Raw genomic sequence first — 19,298 nt, forward strand, 5'->3', positions numbered from 1 at the left:
AGTTCTAGTCCTTAAAAGTTATTATAAACCACTTAGGATAATTACGAAATGCAGGTTCATAGTTATCTATAAAAATCAACCTTGTAGTCATGTTAGGTTATGTTTTCAAGGTCATACAGAATATATATTTTAGATAGATGGTCTTCAAACACTTCAAAGACCTACAGAATATGGCACTTAAAATGTTTTAATCACATAAGGGTTTTCATGACAGTGAGACACGTCTGCTTCTGGCAGCACCAATTTACTTCAAAAAAGGATGATGGGCATCGAAGAACCTCTGTATGGAGTTTGCTTTTATTGTGTCAAAGTTAGCCACTGGGCAAGAAACTACCCTTGCCTCGACTACTGACAGTATGCTGTCCAAACTGGACAAGCAGGACACAAAGCGACTGCTGAAATTTGCCAAGACAAGGTACGACAGTCCTTCAAAATACCTGCTTTACAGAAAAGTTACCAAATTCAGAAAAGAAACTTACATAAAAGATGTAGCCAGGCGGTGGTGGCTCACACCTTTAATCCCAGCACTTGGGAGGCAGAGGCAAGCAGATTTCTGTGAGTTCGAGGCCAGCCTGGTCTCCAGAGCGAGTTCCAGGAAAGGCACAAAGCTACACAGAGAAACCCTGTCTCAAAAAAAAAAAAAAAAAAAGTAAAGTTTTTAAAGTTGAGAAACATAAAAGCTTAACTTGTTTATCTAAGGAGATGTTTTAAACTCTAAAAAGACATGTTTAGGATGGTAGTACAAGTTATGATAGAAAATGGTTTAGGTATAAAACTGGACTCACTAGGATAGGATAGGATAGATAATTCTGTACTTTTTCTGAATTTGCCAAATACATAAGGATTAAACATTGTAAATGTAATTCTTACCTGATAATTATTCTTATTGTATATAGTTTTACTATGTTAGTGATTAAAATCTTTCCTTTTTACTTAGACAGAAAAAGGGAAATGTTATTGGATATTTGTACACTGAAAATGTGTTGCTGGGATTGGTGTAATAAAAAGCTGAATAGGCAATAGCTAGGCAGGACGTACAGACAGGAATTCCAGGGAGAGAAAGAAGAATCTAGGAGGGTGGAGTCACCAGGGAGGTGGAGCCAGACAGGGAGGAAACAGGAGGTGCAAGATGAAAGAGAGGTAATGCCACATGACAGAACATAGATGAATATAAACGGGTTAATTTAAGTTATAAGAACTAGTTGAGACCAGCCTAAAGTAAAGGCCAAGCTTTCATAATTAATAAGAAGTCTCTGTGTCATTATTTGTGAGCTGACTGTCAAAGAAATATCCGCCTACAATCATATTTTTCCATTTCATGAATACTAGAAACTGTCAACACTTAAAACTTTTATATAAGTCAATCTCAGATTTTAAATCTGCAATCAACAGGTTCAACCCCATTCAACTCTTCAACAATGTCAAATTAAATAAAGAGAAATCAACAGAATTCTCCAATGGTCACTTTACCATTTTTTACATCACTTTACCAACAGGCTGGTGAAATAAATTTATCCAATGAATACTCTACAGAGCTAGTGCACGAGTCAGACGGCAAAGTGCCCCCTCCACAGGGGAAGGGTTCCAAAGCCCCAGAGAGTACCAATCCCTACAAATACACTCACAGTGCCACTTCCAACCAAAGATGGGCTAAATGTATGGCACTGTTTCCATAAAACGGCATGACTATCTTTGCTTGTACCAGCACTTCCTATGATTATCCTCCCAACAACAAAGCTGCCAGACATAATTCTGTGAATGTATCTTAAATGGTTAAGTGTGCATGGCTATACTATTTTTCCTACACATACAAACTGATGATGAACTTTAATTTATAAAACAGTAACAGTAAAAAATTATTAGAAATTTTTTAAAATCATAAAAACATCCAGTAATAGGTTATTAAAATTGACAAATTGCTTACTTCTAAGTCTTCCCAGTTAAAAGACTAAGGCTGACCACAGGTAACTAAAACCATGGAAAGCAGAACTGGGGTGGGGTCAGGATCAGAAGATCAAACTCTTTAAACATATGATGCCTAAATCTGGATTTTGGGCATACAAACACATTTAACCTACCTATGGTGGTCTAAATGAGAACAGTCCTCATTAGCTCCTATGTTTGAATGCTTGGTCCCTGTTAGTGGAACAGTTTGGGGAGGATTCGGAGGTGTGGCCTTGTGGAAGGAAGAGTGTCACTGGGGCTGGGCTTTGAGGATTTAAAAGCCCACACCATTCCCAATGTTGGTCTGTCCATCCATCCCTTCCTCCCTGTCTTTCCCCTTCCTGGCTCTGCCTACTGCCTGGTTTGGCATATAAAGATCTCAGCTACTGCTCCAGCACCATGCCTGTCTGTTTGCTGCCGTAATGATCATGGACTAAACTATAAGCAAGGCCCCACATAAATACTTTCTTGTATAAGAGTTGCCTTGGTCATGGTGTCTCTTCACAACAAGTCACACCAGTGACAAAGCCTATCAAACGCACATCTGAAGAACTTGTATTGCAAGAAGATTTGGGTGGTATTTTTAATGTTACAACTAACTTGCTACATGTATTCTATAAAAGTTTTATAGCCATATTTTAGAAAGGAATAGTCCTTTATTAACAGTGCTATATGTTCTGTCCTCTTGAGCTGAAAAGATAGATTCCTACTGGCCCCACAGAGAAACAGGCAGAGCAGGCAGGAGTAACTTACTGAACGTGTTTCCAATAGATTATGTGTGAGGGATGATGTACTAGCTCTTTCCATTCAGACTAATTTCCACTTTAGCCTGACCACACCTCCTCTTTAGCTCTCTGTGTATTGGGGAAAAAGGAAACAAGACCTCACCTGCACATCTTTCTGTCTTTGTTCCTCAAACCATGGAAGAACCTCTCTCTCAGCCTGGTTCCTCCCTTGTACACAAAACTCATACCCCTTTTGCCAAGCCAGAGAATGCCTCCTTCATTCATTCTTCCACTTTCAGTCAGTCCCGGCAACACAGGCAGTACTGCTCATTAACAGAGAGAACCCAAGCCTTCTTCCTAGTTACCGGCCATTTCTCCGCTCCTGAGATCCACTGCCACATCCTCACAGTCCCGACCTTCTCATCACTCAATCCCAGTCACTCAAACACACCCCAACCAAACATTCCTCCACACCACTCTACCAAAGTAACTAACTCTCATGGAAATTACCAAAAAACCAAACCCTAACCCAGAAACTCCTTTCTCCTGCTCTAGCTCAAGCTGAATCACCCCTCAGACCTCCTGCAGCCTTTGGATGACTGTCATTCCCCCCTGTTGAACACTGTTCTCACTGGCTTCCTAGGACTCTACCTCATCTGGCTTTTAGTCTCTCACAGGCCACCTTGTGGATTCCCCATAGTTCCCTGGGCCACTGAAATTCTCCAGAGCTTGGCTTTGACCTCTTTCTCCATCTACATTTACATCCTGAGTGACCTCACCTGCCCTATATTTTAGAACACCTTCTACAAGAGGTGAAACTAAATTATGGCAATAAAAGGTAAAAAAATGGTTGCCTCTGAGGAACATAAGGACTAGAAAGGGGAACTCTGAGGAGCAACAGAATTCCTCTACATGTGATTGGGGTGTTAGTCATAGGTATATGCATTTGTTAAAAGTCATCAAACTGTACATTCAATGCCTATAAGCTTTATTATATGTAAAATCTGCCTTGGGGAAAAAAAATAGTAAATAGGGCTGGTGGGCAAGGTGACTGAAAGGCCCTTGCCATGTAACCCTGAGGATCTGAGTTCAATTCCCAGAACCTACATGAAGGTGGAAGGAAAGAACTGACTGCATAAAATTTTCCTCTGATCTCCACATGTGCAGTGTGACACAAATGTGCACACATGCATGCACAAAAACAGTAAATAAAATGTGAATAAAAGTAATATATAAACCTTGGGTTCGGCTGGGCGGTGGTGGCGCACGCCTTTAATCCCAGCACTCAGGAGGCAGAGCCAGGTGGATCTCTGTGAGTTTGAGGCCAACCTGGGCTACCAAGTGAGCTCCAGAAAAAGTCGCAAAACTACACAGAGAAACCCTGTCTCGAAAAACCAAAAAAAAAAAAAAAACCTTGGGTTCAATTCTAAAAAGAGTAAAATAAAACAAAAAAATTTGAGGTAATCAGAGAAATGGGACAATAGATTAGATATCTGATATTAAAGAAAGTTTATATGTAACATGTATTACAAAGAAAATTAATAGTTTCTTAAATTATTAATTATATTTTAAAAAGCAAGTGCTTTATAAAGAAAATTAAAAAGCTCTTATAATTTAAAATATTTATAAACAAGTATAAATAAAAAAGTTATGAAGAACTTGCTGTTTACAATGGAAATACAAACATCTGGAAATAACCTTAATAAGACACCCTGGAGAATCTATAGACATTACAAAATGACACACTTATGCACTATTTGTGCACACAAATGATCATGTGATCAACTTAAAATACATTTACCCACGTCATAAATGAAATTTACAATAAATACATGAAAATCTAAACAATGGTTTCCCCCTGTGTGTGAGACTGGTAGTTTATAATTTTTCAGATTTCTTCTCTCTGACCTTGATGTGACATAACTCTTGACAAAGTAGACTGCTGATGACACTATGTCCACATCTGTCCCTGAAGTCTGAGTCACAGGATACTCAGAGGGTCTTTCTGTTGGTTTGTGTAGCCCTGGCTGTCCTAGAACTCACCAGATATCCACCTACTTCTGCCTCCTGAGTGCTGGCACTGAAGGTGCGTGCCACCACTGCAAGGCCTGAGGGTCTTATTCTAAGCATTCCCTTACAACATGTCTTGGGGATTTATGTCACAAAGACCATCCTCCATCCAAGAGACCTTTAACTCCTCTCTGAGAAGTCCACATTGGGGCCAGCTTGATTGCTCAGCAGGTAAGGCTGACAAGACCGTTGGCCTGAGTTTTTATCCTACATGGTAGAGAGAAACAACTCCTTCAAGTTGTCCTCTGTTCATATAAACACCATACACACACACACACACACACACACACACACACACACACACACACACACACACACGGCAGCACTGACTGGATGTCGTAGAACCAGTGGGAAGAAGAGCATTCCAGGAGAGTTCATGGTAGTTATGCTGACTCTTCTAGTGAGAACAACATAAAAGACAGATGAAAGAGTTTTGACAAAATAGAAGTAGTTAAAAAAGAATAAATGGTGCTGACCCCAAATTCCCAAGGACTATCAAAAGGATTTCAATATAACATTTGTCCCCAGAAGAGAGCATGTTTTTGAAAGATGTGTGAAAGCAAAGGGCCAGGGGCTGGAGAGGCGGTTTTGCAGTTAAGAGCATATGCTGCTCTTACAGAGGACCTGGGTTTGATTCCCAGCACACCAGTCAGTTCCAGGTGGTTCTGACTCCTTTGGTCCCCCAAGCATAGGTGTATGTGCACAGAGACATAATTTTAAATAAAAGAGTGCTGTTCAGTTTGCCAGGCACATGCTTAGTGAACTCCTAACTCCACTTTTCTAGCAAGCTTAAGGATAACAGAGTGCTCAGCTGGGAAGACAGGCCCACCTACAGAAATCTTCAAGGACACTATTCTATGCACTGATGCGGCACATTCACAATAACTGCTTAGAAGAGCCATGGAGCGGGGTAGACTCCAGGCCAACATCTCCAAGTATAAACAGACATTAACGACCTGCTCCAGAAATAGGATCACAGAGTCCGTTCCTGAAATGTAGGAGACAGAAAAGAGGAGGAGGAAATTTAGGGAGGGATTGCAAATGAAAGCCGGGGGCAGTCCTTTTCCCCAGCATACTCTGTGGGGTTCTCAAGAGTGAGGTGGTGGAATGAGCTGGAGAAGAACACTCCAGCTGAAGACCACTCTCCAGTTCGAAATGGAATGCTGCAGACAGCACAGGTGCTCGATTCATGTTCTATTTTATTTATACATTTAAGATTTGAAAGTGAAGAAAGCAAATAAAGGGTAGCCCAAGAAACAGAGCTTAAACCATGTCTTGTTGTCATTAAGAGGAGGTTCACAGCAACTGCACTGAGAAACACAGGAATTTCTAAACAAACCAGGTGAAGGATTCAAGTGTTTTCAGGCCATGTTAAATATAATGGAGAGAGGTACCACAGATGCAGCCCTGTCAGATCTTTAAAGTATCAAAAGCAAAGCTAGGGATAGGGAGATGGCTCAGCAGATAAAGTGCTTACCAAGCAGATGCAAGGACCAAAGTCTGGATTCCTAGAATCCATGTGAAAGCTTCTAATACCAGCATGTCATGGCAGAAGTAAACAGGAGTCAAAAGAGCAAGCTCTGGTTTCGACAAGAGACCTGCTTCCACATTTAAGATGAAGAGTGACTGAGGAAGGTACTCAATGTCAATCTCTAGTCCATACACACACGTTCACCCACATACATGCAAACGCACATGAACATGACACACATTAAGAAAAAACAACTGAGAACTATAAGAAGTCAATTTGAGAAAGAAATGGTAGCCCAGGCTGGCTCTAAACTTGAGATTCTTCTATCTCAGGTCCTGAGTGCTAGGATGACAGGTATGTCTTGCTGTCTCAGAATGTCAACGGGATTTCTGGTTCTGCACAGGCATCATTTAGAGGAAGTCGCTGAGAAACTGGACCTAATGACAACACTGCAGAAGAAACAAGCAAGTGCAGTGTGCTTCATCAAGAAGACAAAGCCGGATGTGAAACACTTCTCCCTCCCAGCTGTTTGGTAAGTTAATCAAGTCTCCCCAGACTGTCTCACCTGCAACCATAAGTACCAATACCTCTACTTTTGCATAGGGTGAAGAACAGGAAGTGCCGAGCACACACTAGGAAGCCCTGCTAGTCACGTAGCAATCATTAACATTGCCAGTCTCAGAATTATTGGGCAGCAATGGAGACAGTCAACAAAGATTTATGAGGCATCCATCACCTGCCAAGGAGGTATTGGGAGAACAAAGAGGACATTTCTTTTAAAGGAAAAAACAAAGAGAACATCTTGGAAAATGATCTAATCAGTGTAAACTGTTTCAAGACTACTTTAAGACTGTGTGTGTGCATGTTCATCTCATGCAGAGGCCACTGCGTTCTCAGCACTGGAAGTTCAGGCCTGCCATTGCACTTTCCTGACTGGGCCATCTCCATAGTAATGAAATTAAAATTTTTTCTTCTTGCTGAAAATAAAGCATTGAAAATATGTAAAATGACCAGCCTATGTATTCATACAGTGTATGAACACAAAACCTCAATGCTAACAATACCAGCAACAGAATGGATTTTAAGCTGAAAGAGTCAGCATATATACACAAAAAAGGGTGTTGTGGTCACTGACACAGGAAAAGTCTAGATTAGGACTATATAAATGAGGCTGGCAAGATAGCTCAACTGGTAAAGGTTCTGGCTGCCATGCTGAAGAACCCATGTTCATTCCCCTGAACCTATATGATCAGAGAAAACTGGTTCCTGCAAGCTGGCCTCTGATTCCACACATGCAGGGTGACACATGTACATGGGTGTGTACAAACAATAAAGAAATAAATAGAACAGTACAAATGAATCTATAACTTAAACACTGATTTTAAAAGTATATACTATCCTTGGCCCAGAAGGCACCAGAGTAGTGGCTTTAGAAAATGCCTTCTACCCAAATTGACCCTGTAAAGCAGTGTGAAAAGAGGGTCCAAACCCACAGGGCCAATGTACACAGGGCATTGAGATCCAAGGTCAAAAACAAACGGTATCACCCAAAGGACTTAGAAGGACAGATCTTTTAAAAGTCCATATATAATGATATAAACTAAATATACAAATCCCAAATCATAAATGAAAGTTACTTCCATTTACCTGATTGCTTAGAGTTTCTTTCTTTCCACTGAACATTTCTGCATTTGATCTGGTTTTGTCTCTCTTTGCGGAGTCGTTCTAATCTTTGAGCTTGAAAAGAAATATTATAACTATAAGTTTGTCAATGAAAGTTTACTATAAACAAAGACATAATTAACTACCTTTATATGAATAAAGATGTTTTATATTGCAGATGGAGGGAGAAAGTCATAAAATTTTAAAGGTGGCACCCCTGAAAAGCAAATACCAACAAAAACATGAAAATATTCTTGATTTATAATTGAAATTAGAGGATATAAAACATTAATAGAGATCATAAAGATAGTATTAACATGGAAGAGAATAATAAAATGTGAAAACTTCTGTGATTAATATGACATTTCATTATATAAATCATTAATAACGGTCTTAAAGGAATTTTAATGCACAAATGAACTGAAGTGAATATTACATTATAGGAATAAAATTACTGTTATGAATTACTCTACCCATTTCAAAAATTAAAGATAAATGAACTCAGACTAGACTATTAAAGTTTTAAATATAAAATCCTTTATCTAAAAATCATGAAAATTATAAAATGTCAAAGCTATATAAATTAGCATAGCTTTTCTTCAGTGGGCTAAAACAGTTTATAGGTAGTAAAATAAATGATTTGTATCTTTGTCACATTAGTCAAATCTTAAAAAGAACAATTTTTCTTTAAAAAACTTTAAGATGCACTTTAAAGATTAAAAACTAAATTTCTCGATCACCAACACAGCCTACAGTTCCAATTAAGGGCTAGCACCTCAGTGTTTTAACTAAAGAAATGTCAGCAACAAAAGTCACCTAAAATCACACATCTGTGATTATATTGCCACTGACTGATCAACCTTCAACCTTCAAGAATCAGTGGCCTGGTCCTTAAAGAAAGACCACCAGTGTCCATAAGCACCTGCTGCTCCAGCCATAACTGAGAAGTCAGACGCAAGCCTCTGCCAGAGCTTGTTCTCTCTTGCTACTCTTCCACGTCCTACTCAGGCACCCACACGGACAACAGGGAAACCCCTAAGATCAACTTTGTTTACAAGCACTGTGGGAGAGCAACACTGGAAATAATCTTGCTGGAAATTAAAAGACTATGCTGGCAAAAGCATTCTGTTTTGTTTGTTTTGTTTTCTCAGCAAATCCTACCGGTATGCACCACCACCAACAACAACTGTTTTGTTGTTTTTCAAGACAGGGATTCTCTGTGTAGCCCTGGCTGTCCTGGGACTAGCTCTGTAGACCAGACTGGCCTCGAACTCAGAGATCCACCTGCCTCTGCCTCCCGAGTACTGGGATTAAAGGTGCGCACCACTACTGCCCTGGCTTGCAAAAAGCATTCTGACAATGTCACTATACCTAACCAAATCCACTGAGGAAAAATACATTCCACTGTACTTAATAACTATGGAGGGTGTAGTCACAGTAATATCATCATAATGCTCTCACTGGGCAACACCTCCCTGGTAAAATGTATCTAGCCTGTCACAGAAGACATCCTCACAGTGACTCAGAAGAATGTTCCAACTAGAGCACTGAGCGCCAACGGCTCTAAATTACATGCAAACCTTCACTTGAACCCTATTTTGATAAAAGTCTCTCTAGATACTGGGAAGTGATATTAGTTATCTTCATCTTAAGGGCAAACTATTATTTTCAATGTCACAGACACTGCATTCTGAACCCAACTTCAATGTGCCTTTCCCTGTGAGGTGTACCCAGCTCTGCCAGAAGACTCCGCATGGTAATAAACATTCTCCAGTGTTGTCCATCTCTTACCACTCCCTTTCCCTGGGATTAACAGGCTACTGCTACTGATTCTGATTATATTTTATGATGGTCTAAAAAAAATGATTCCTAAAACACTGTCTCTCGTACGTATGCATGTATGTATATATATTTATGTATGTGTTCTCTCCCCCTCTCTCCCCTCCCCTAAGCCTTGGCACATTGCATTCTCCTGGGAAGATCACAAAAACACTATCAACGGGACAGTGAACAATGATGAGCCCCTAAAAGTTATGAACTAAATATATATGCCAAATTAGAGCATCTCCAAACCACTGAGATCAAAGGTTAGTGATCAACTTAAGAAAGTAAGGGGAACTCATCAAAATAGGGGCATTTTTGTATCTTCCTCGCTCTATGTAGGAATCCTATTAAAACCACCTCCTGACCACCGCTCCTCTAGGAGCTGGGACTTTGATGGCCTGCACTCCTGGGCTAGCCTGCTCTTGTACTGACTTTGGTGCCTGTACTCCTGGACTATCCTGTTCCCATATTAAGAGTTCTTTGTCACCCTGGAATCTCTCTCAAGGAAATTTACTTGAGACTGGGTGACTCTAAGGTCTCAAAACAGGGACACATCCTTTTCTAAAGGTTCCTTCCACTTACATAAGGCTCTCCTGTCTACTTCCTCCAAACAGCCCCACACCAGAGGCTCTACCCACTCACAGAGATGCTCATCCACACTCTCTGACTAGGCACAGAGACTCCCTAGGGGACCTGTTCCAACACTGCCCATTCTCTCTCAGCTGACTACTGATCTGAAGTTAAAAAGACAACTAAAGACAGATTTACCTGTGTTTGAACGTCTTCTAATACCAAAGTCCCAGCTTGAGGTAATATCGACAGACTGGGCGTACACATAGCCCTGAGTCTCAGCACTGCTTCCCTGAACTTCTGACCCACTGTCTCCAGGCACTGAAGGAGGATGGGTCTTCTCTAGGTCAACGTCGTGATCAATGAGAACCATCTCACACATTCCCGTGTCATCACTGGTCACGTGTGACTGTCGAATATGGGCTAGAATGATAGTTGGATTGTCCAAGAAGGCCATCCTTCCTGTGGGCCAGTTTCCTTAAGGCTATTTTCTCCTCTTCATACTGTTTCGAGGGCTCACCTACCTAGAAACATGATGCACACAGCAACATTTAAGAAATAGGCAAAAAAATGGCTGAATCATTTTTCAAACAAACTTAATGTGGTAAAACTACCTTGAAAACCAACATTATCCCGGTACCCAGGCACTTAAATGGATTAACTCTAAACTGAAAGGAAATCCTTATAAACACCAGGCCCATGGCCCAAAAAAAAATCATAGCACTACTCAGTGAGTCTACTCAAAGCAAGGAACCATGTGAGAACGGATGTTTTCCTTCCCTCTTCCATGCACCTGCTCATGATGCTATGGGGGCAAGGTGTTGTCAGGTGATATGCTACAGTACTCAACTGCACTTATTAGTTTACAGTCTCACGGCTGTAAATTTAAAGGGACAAGAAGCTTTTTGAGCTGCCACGGATTTTACAAAAATTTATCACCAAAGTAATTTTGCTCAATAAACATTTTTTTTCTTTCTCTTAAGACAATACTGTGTTTTTAAAATAAAATGTATTAATCAAAATTGCCTTGCCACAAGATTAATTTCTTATTTTAGAAACCTAATTATAAAAACTGTTTCCTTGATTCTGTTAAAACTACATGTAATGATGTTTATTCCATGGACTAGATGGAACTTTTTCAGTTGGCTGGAAATAGTCAACAGAGACTAATATATACTGTGGCTAGGAAACAGACCCTAGAGACCAAACTAGTTTTTGTTGTTGTTGCTTTGTTTTGTTTTTCTGTGCAGGCCAAGCTGTCCTGGAACTTGGAGACGTGCCTGCCTCTGCCTCCCAAATGCTGGGATTAAAGGTGTGTGTCACTACCACCCAGCAAAACCAAAATAGTTTTAAGTTCCTAGAATCCATATAAAAAGACGGTGTGAGGGGATGGAGAGAGGGCTGCTTTTCCAGAGGACCTGGGTTTGATTTCCAGCACCCACATGTTGGTTCACAAACATCTGTAACTCCAGTGCAAGTGGATCTGACATTCTTTGATCTCTACAGGTACCAACCATACACATGGTACACACACACACACACACACACACACACACACACACACACACACACACGTATGCATAGGTAGGCCAAACACTCATGCACATCAAATCAATCTTAGAAGTAAAAATCTGAGCACAGAAGCAGTACTAGCCTGTAACCCCAAAACCAAGGTAAGCAGAAACAGGAGCACAGGGGCTTGATGGCTGCTAGCCTAGTTCCAAGTACAATGAGGCCCCATTTCAAGGGAGGAAGGCAGCAGAACACACAATGTCCTCACCTGGCCTCATACACATGGACATGTACACCTGAACACACATCCATCACACCCACACACATATATTCACACACACTCACTTGGAGCTGGGTATATAGTAGAGTACTTGCCTCGCCTATACAAGGCCCTGAGTTTGGTCCCCAGTAGAAAGACAAGGAAAAAGAAAAGAGAGTGAGAGAAGATGAAAGGCTTCTGCCAAGGGCTAGAGGAAGGAGGACTGGGCAGCTGTTCAGTACTGCTTTCAGTCTAGGAAGATGGGCAATTCTCCAGACGGTGGTAGTGATGGCTGCATACCACTGTGAGTATACATAATGCCACTGAACTGGATATTGAAAAGTCATTAAAATGACAAATTTCATGTATGTACATTTTACTACAACTGAAAATTTTTTAATTTAAAAAAGCTTTAAATCTGGGAAACACTAAGTGAAACAAAATTAACCAGTTTTATCTCAATTTCAATTATAAAATAATGTGTTGTTTTTTTTTTTAACATTTATGCATGCGACAGAAAGAAGTGAGCAAGAGACTGGAGGTGGAACCCAGGAATTCACAAATAGTAAGCAGTATTAGCTATATGCCCCAAGACCCTTTCTCCCACTTTCTACTTACAGGTTCTTCAAAGCATATTTGTTTACTAAAAAAATTAAGTAATAGGGACATCTAGGCAGAAGTGAGGACAGTTTCAAAGTGACAGATTTTTTTTCTTCTTCTTTTATTTATTTATTTGTTTTATTTTATTTTTTTGGTTTTTTGAGACAGGGTTTCTATGTGTAGCTCTGGCTGTTCTGGAACTCCCTCTGCAGACCAGGCTGGCCTCGAACTGCCTGCCTCTGCCTCCCCACTGCCACCACCTCCCTGCTTTTTTCTTCTTCATTTTGAGACAGGGTCTCATATAGCACAGGCTGACCTCAAACTTTCCATGAGACTGGCCTTGAACTCCTGACCCACCTACCCCACCTCCCCCATGCTGAGATCACATGTGAGCGCCACCATTCCTAGTTTCAAAATGACAACTATTTTTAACGCACAGAGTTGGTCTCCTTATAAAGAGATTCAGCACATATCTGCTTAGTTCCTACTACTCTACTAAAAGAGGATCCTGGCATGACTTGGATACTACACACAACTCCTCACAACTGTTTATGTTGGTTAAAAATCACAGAACCTGCATGTGTAACTTGGGACACGACTGAAATCGGGCCTAGCCAATTCCGATAAGTATCAGGACTCAACAATCTTTTAAGAGCAGGATCTCATTCTGGAGCCCATAGCAATCCTCTGTCTTAACCTCCTGAGTACTAACTAGGACTACAGGCATAAGCAGCCATGCCCAGTTCGGAATACTCAAGAACTTTATACACGCAAGCTCCCAAACTTTACTGGCAATGGTTCACAGAAAAGCATGAAATGTAGCAGGATAAAACATATGCAGGGTTGGGAAAAGTAGCCATGGGCAGTGATTCAGGATAAAACATAGGACTTTGTACATCTCCTATAGCTAGACCACAGAATTCCAGAAGCCAAAATGAACTACACATCAGCTAACCTGAAGTTATTGAAAAAGCTAAAATTATTTTATCCTCTTTACATGAATTAATTTATCAAAATAACCTATTTTTTGGACAGTTGCTATCATAAGTCATAATAACACACACCCTTAATCCTAGCACTTGGGAGGCAGAGGTAGGAGGATCTCTGAGTTCAAGACCAGCCTCGTCTACAGAACAGAGTTCCAGGCCAGCTACATGTAAAAAAAAAAAAAAAAAGGAGGCTATTTTTTTAGTCTCCATTTTACATACTGAAAAAAAAAAAAAAAAAAAGAACCCAATGCACAGAAAAAAAAGATTAAGAAACATGGTCAGTGCACAGGTGTGTATCATAGCCTCACAACAAAGATTCACCATTCACGGCAAGACAGCTTGTAAACATCCCACTGTTGTGGGTTCCAAGGGTCCTTATAAAAGCTTTAAGACACACACGTGTTCAGCTGTACACAAGACAGTTACTCTGCTAATGCTACAGTCATTTTTGTACAACAGCAAAAAAATAAGCAGTACCTGTAACAAGTGCTAAAAAAGAAACATTTTTCACAAAATTTCCCACATGAAAGGAACATAAGAGATCATCTACTTTTAACCTAAAAACCAGAGGTCTTACTCTATATCTCAAGTTAGGTCTAAATATATATTCTGTTGGTGATTTGTTGCAATGCTGGGGATCAAATCCAGGAACTTCTGTGTGCTTGCTAAGCACTCTGCCACTAAGCTACGCCTCTGACCACACACCAAAGGTATTTTTGAAAATCCTAATTTATGCGACCTCAGCTACAAGTCCATAGCTGAAGTATTTTATCTTTCTTCAAATAATTCATCATAAGCATTGAGCCCTCGTCATACTCCTTCACTCCCTAAGGACCTGCAAGCAACAGTGTGTCAAGTGTTTGTGCCCAAGCCCCTGCTTAGAAAGAACCCCCTGCTCCTTCCTTTTCAAAACACCACTCACTGCTCTACTAGCAGCCCTCACCTGCAATCTGTGAAAACCTGACTGAATAAGCAGGAGCCCAACGCTTCTCAAAGGTCTGCAAACTCCCAATCAAAAATTACTGCTGCCCCATCAATGTGTCATATAAATGCTGGCATGTTAATTGTGTATTTATAAGATTGTTAATGGTTAGTTAATTTACCTCCCACACTATTATTGTACTTGAAATGATTTAACGTCTGCTAAGGGAGTTAACAACATGTAACAGCAGATGTGAGTTGGTTTTTTTTTTTTTAACCTTTCTACACTGTACCCCGACTTGACGCTGTTAGTATCTGTCATGATAACCTGATTCCCACGCAGAAGTCCTTAACTCAGACTAACAAAACCAGTCCCATTTATCTACCATGATGCAGGGTGGTCACAAGTCAGGATAACAAAACCCTTTCATTCTATATGAAGTTTCCATTTCTAGAAACCAGCAGACTATCTCTAGACTCTGACCAACATTCTCTGACTTAGCTACAGTTCAGAATTTATACCTCCTAGAATTTGAAAAGAATTTAAATGACTATTAAAATAAAATGCAGTTTGTTGCTTCTGAATTTTCTTCTCTAATTCTCTCCAATGTGACTCTAAATTAAGCCTTCGTCTATTTTTCAAACTAGCAAAAATGGCTTTTCAAAATTGTTCTGGGAATTCAAAGTTTCTCCATATGACTATGTCTAACTTCAGTGAACAATAACAGTGAGAACATATATTTGGAGCTTACTTTATCCTCCTCCATTTCTACTTCCACACTTTGAGTAAAAGTACTTTAAGATTAAAAAAAAAGAAGAAGAAAAAAAGAAATGCTTGTACATTCTTTTGAATGAGATTCATTCACTAACCATCATCTTAGAGCAAGACTAGGAATCTACACGAGTGTGCTGCCCCTCCAGACTGATGTCAACATAAGCACTCTTCCACACAAACAGAAAAGGAACACACACAATGCATATACCAACTCCCAGATGACTATGCTTTCCAAGAAACAGCAAAGTCCAAGAAAGGAAGAGGTGGCATTTTAAGGATGGCTGGGCTTTGCTTAGGCGAAAATACAAGGAGGGTAGTGACAGATGACCGACGCTGGGCTCTTCCTGAGAGCAGTACTGATCCCTTAACACATAACAGCCAGACTAGGATGCACTAACCATCTTTGTGTGGTACATTTTTTTGCCCCATCCTTAAATCTGGGTTTGCATTATAATTAGCACTGATCAAATGTAGTGGAAATAATTCTATGAAATCTTGGCCTCTAGATGCCTGGCTTTGGAATACTTACAAATCATCATCAAAAGAAAAACTGTGTGTGTTACACAGACATGTTCACGTAGGTACACATACTGGTATGTGCAGGTGCCTGAATGTGTCTCTATGGAGGTTAGAGCTGGACAATGAGTGTTTTCCTCAATCACTCTCCACTTTATTTTTTGAGATAGGGTCCCTCTCTGAAGCTGAAGTGCAACAAATCAGCTAGACTGTCTGGTCATTGAGTGTCAGGGACTCACTTCTGCTCATAACCCTAGTGCTGGGATTATAGGTGCACTTCATGCACCCAGCTTTTATACAAGTTCTGGGGATCAGTTTTCAGGTCCTCATGATTACTTTACTTTACTAACTGAACCATGTCCCAAGCTGCTCAAATCCTCAAATCTCACACACACACATACACACACACACACACACACACACACACACACACACACACACACACACACACACCTAGAGCAAGGTGTGGGGCAGAGGCCTGTAGATTCTGCACTTGGGAGGCGGCAGTAGTAAAACCAGAAAGAAAACACTACAAAAATTGATAGTCTAGAAATTTTTGCAGTGCTTGTTTTTGTGGGGTTCAGTTTCCCAGAACATACATGGACTTTCCTAAACCCCAGGTTCAATGGCATGGTCTGGGGAAAAACTGGCTTTGGTGTTATTCTTTCTCAATGAACAACTCAAAATCAAAATTCTGCCTACAGATAGCTGTTCCTGATGACAAGTACAAAAGCTGTAAGACCAATCACTGAGGAACGATTAACATATAAACCATACATGAAGTCCCAAGGCAAGTCCGACTGCAGTATTACTCCTCCCGTGTCATAAACAGCGCTTCCAGAGCCCTGAAAGGTTAATTAACTAGTGACGGCAGTAAAACTTCAGACAACCTGACCACCCACAACTCTCCACTCTCCAAACCTGACAACTTCAGTGGTTACAAGAAATCTACCAGTTCGCTGCAAGGTAGCCCTACGTCATTATTTTTTCTAATGGGTGTTGTCTCTCTGACTAATAGGCTTGATTGGCAGTTGTAGAAATAAATAATTTCAGGTTTTACTTTAAGATCTCATGTAAAAATGTTCATAGTTGTATCTAGAGTGAAGACACAAATAATGTCAAAGCAGCTAGCCTGTTTTTAATGTGAAATCACTGATTAAGGATGTAAGCTGTAAGCAGTGCTCATCTGCCTACCAAGTACTCACAGATTTTACTCATCCGACAAAGGTCACAAAGCACTTACTGTGTGACAGGCACCAGAGATAGAGACTAAAGAGAAATAGTAGACCTGACCACTGCCCTTATGGTGCCGGGGTTTATGGGAGAGACAGCTGCAGAGAGTCTAGTCTCTTGGCATCATCTATCCACTCTACTGTATAGCTACCCCTTCTCTGGAGTGTAGGTGAGACCTTACAAGACACAGGCAACAGAACATGACAAAGGTGTGAAAGGCACAATCCCTCAGTGGTGACATTCTGTCACATGAGACTTCTCAGTCAAGTGAAGATGGAAATGGTCAACCAAAGAAATTCCCAAGGGCCTCAAAGAAGCAAGTGGTGATGTTCAGAACCACACAGCAAGGACCAAGGGCTCAACACTGGCCATTAGCTAGGAGCCACGAGGCTGTGGTGGTGCGCACCTTTAATCCCAGCACTTGGGAGGCAGAGGCAGGAGGATCTCTGTGAGTTCGAGGCCAGCCTGCTCTACAGAGTGAGCTCCAGGACAGGCACCAAAACTACACTGAGAAACCCTGTCTCGAAAAAACAAAAAACAAACAAACAAAACAAGCTAGGAGCCATGAGGAAGCATCCTACAAACAACCTAAGAAGCTCAGAAGCTCACCACCAACTTCATTTCAACTCTGAGGTCATAAGGAGGAGCCCAGCTGGAGCCTGACTCCTGTCTCTGAGAGTCCTAAGCTTGTACTCCTTTCGGCCATAAGTCTGAGATGACCTGTCATGCAGTAAACCCAAAGGCCTCCACACACATGGAGGTGGGGTGGGGGTCCTCTATAACCTGGTTTCACTATCAGCCCCCCTCCTCCCCACCTCCTGCAATTCTCAGGAGCTCTGGATAACTTCTGGTCTTTGGTAATGATAGTCCCTTGTTATGAGACATGCCAATCCTTCTCTTCAGTTCAACACATGATCTCACCCCTGAAAACTCTTCTCTAAATCCCAGGGCCCACATGGCTTCACAGGCACTTCATTTCTTGCTTCATTAATTAGCTATAGGAACACCATTTCTAAGGAACTATCTGCTCCAAACTGTTTGATCCAACTCTTGATTCAGTAAGGTAGTTATTTTATGAAGGTATGAATCTTCCTCTCCTTAAATCACTTGCTGAAGACTCAACAGTGGCCATGGGTTCAGATAGCTGGCAATGTCTGGAGATATCTCTGGTTGTCACACTGGGGATGGGTGCTACTAACAAGAGGATGAACTCTAGGGATTGCAAATCATGCCACAGTGCACAGGGAAACACCCACAACAAAGAACTATACCATCAAAAGGTCAGTATCAACAATGCTAAGGCTAAGAAACCTTAATGTGTGACTTGAAAAGACATCTGTGGTCATTTTTAATTTCCTCAGAATCGTTTCTGACTAAACCAAAAAACTTTGCTACTGAAATCTACACTCAAAACTTCTGCAATCTAAACAATTCCTACTGCTTATTTTAGTACCTATTGCCAACTCCTGCCGTCAGTATTTTGATAGTGTAATGTAATAGGGAGACCTAGAGCTCAAATCACTGCTATAATAACAAATTCTATTATCAGGCACAGTGGTGCACCCCTTTAATCTGAAAATTAGGGAGACAGAGGCAGGCAGATCTGTGAGTTCAAGGCCAAGTCTGGTCTATGTAAAGAGTTCCAGGACAGTGGGTGGTGGTGGCACACACCTTTAATCCCAGCACTCGGGAGGCAGAGCCAGACAGATCTCTGTGAGTTCGAGGCCAGCCTGGTCTACAGAGCAAGATCCAGGACAGCCACCAAAACTACACAAAGAAACCCTGTCTCGAAAAACAAACAAACAAACAACAAAAAAGGCAGAACTTAGTATGTCAATAAGTTGTCAAATGATCACTTTGATGCACGAAATGTTGGTTTGATCCTCACACCGCATCATAAATCAGACATAGTAGTGCATGCCTATAATCACGGTACTTGGGAGGTGAATGCCAGAGAATCAGAAGTTCAAGGTCATCATTGGCACATATCAAGCTCATAGCATTTGGACTGCAGGAGACCATTATAAAGCAAATGAACAAACAAAAATCACAAGATATTCTGTGTATTATAACAATTTTGAGGTCACTGTCCTTATACTGTATATCTGTTTACAGATTGCTTACCCAGTTTATGTGAAGTCTTAGTCCTTAGGTTATTTAGGTAAATAAGACTTACAGATTAATAGTCACCCATGAGTGTCATATCTATAGTTATGTTAGTTAGGTT

At 40.8% G+C, this 19,298-nt stretch overlaps 1 protein-coding gene across 4 annotated transcripts in view; it reads right to left on the reverse strand.

Moving 5' to 3' along the window:
- Mapkap1 (MAPK associated protein 1) overlaps window positions 1-19,298 on the reverse strand; it is a 207,119-nt gene that overhangs the window by 172,205 nt on the left and 15,616 nt on the right. For all 4 annotated transcript variants that reach the window (XM_036185132.1, XM_036185133.1, XM_036185130.1 and 1 more), the window contains exons 2-3: window positions 10,465-10,790; window positions 7,858-7,947 (exon numbers count right to left, since the gene is read on the reverse strand). In XM_036185132.1, coding sequence (XP_036041025.1) covers window positions 7,858-7,947; window positions 10,465-10,723 — 349 coding nt within the window. In that variant the 5' untranslated portion in view covers window positions 10,724-10,790. The remainder of the gene's footprint in view (window positions 1-7,857; window positions 7,948-10,464; window positions 10,791-19,298) is intronic.

This window comes from Onychomys torridus, chromosome 4 (genome assembly GCF_903995425.1).
Source record: "Onychomys torridus chromosome 4, mOncTor1.1, whole genome shotgun sequence".
In the NCBI taxonomy this organism is placed as follows: domain Eukaryota; kingdom Metazoa; phylum Chordata; class Mammalia; order Rodentia; family Cricetidae; genus Onychomys; species Onychomys torridus.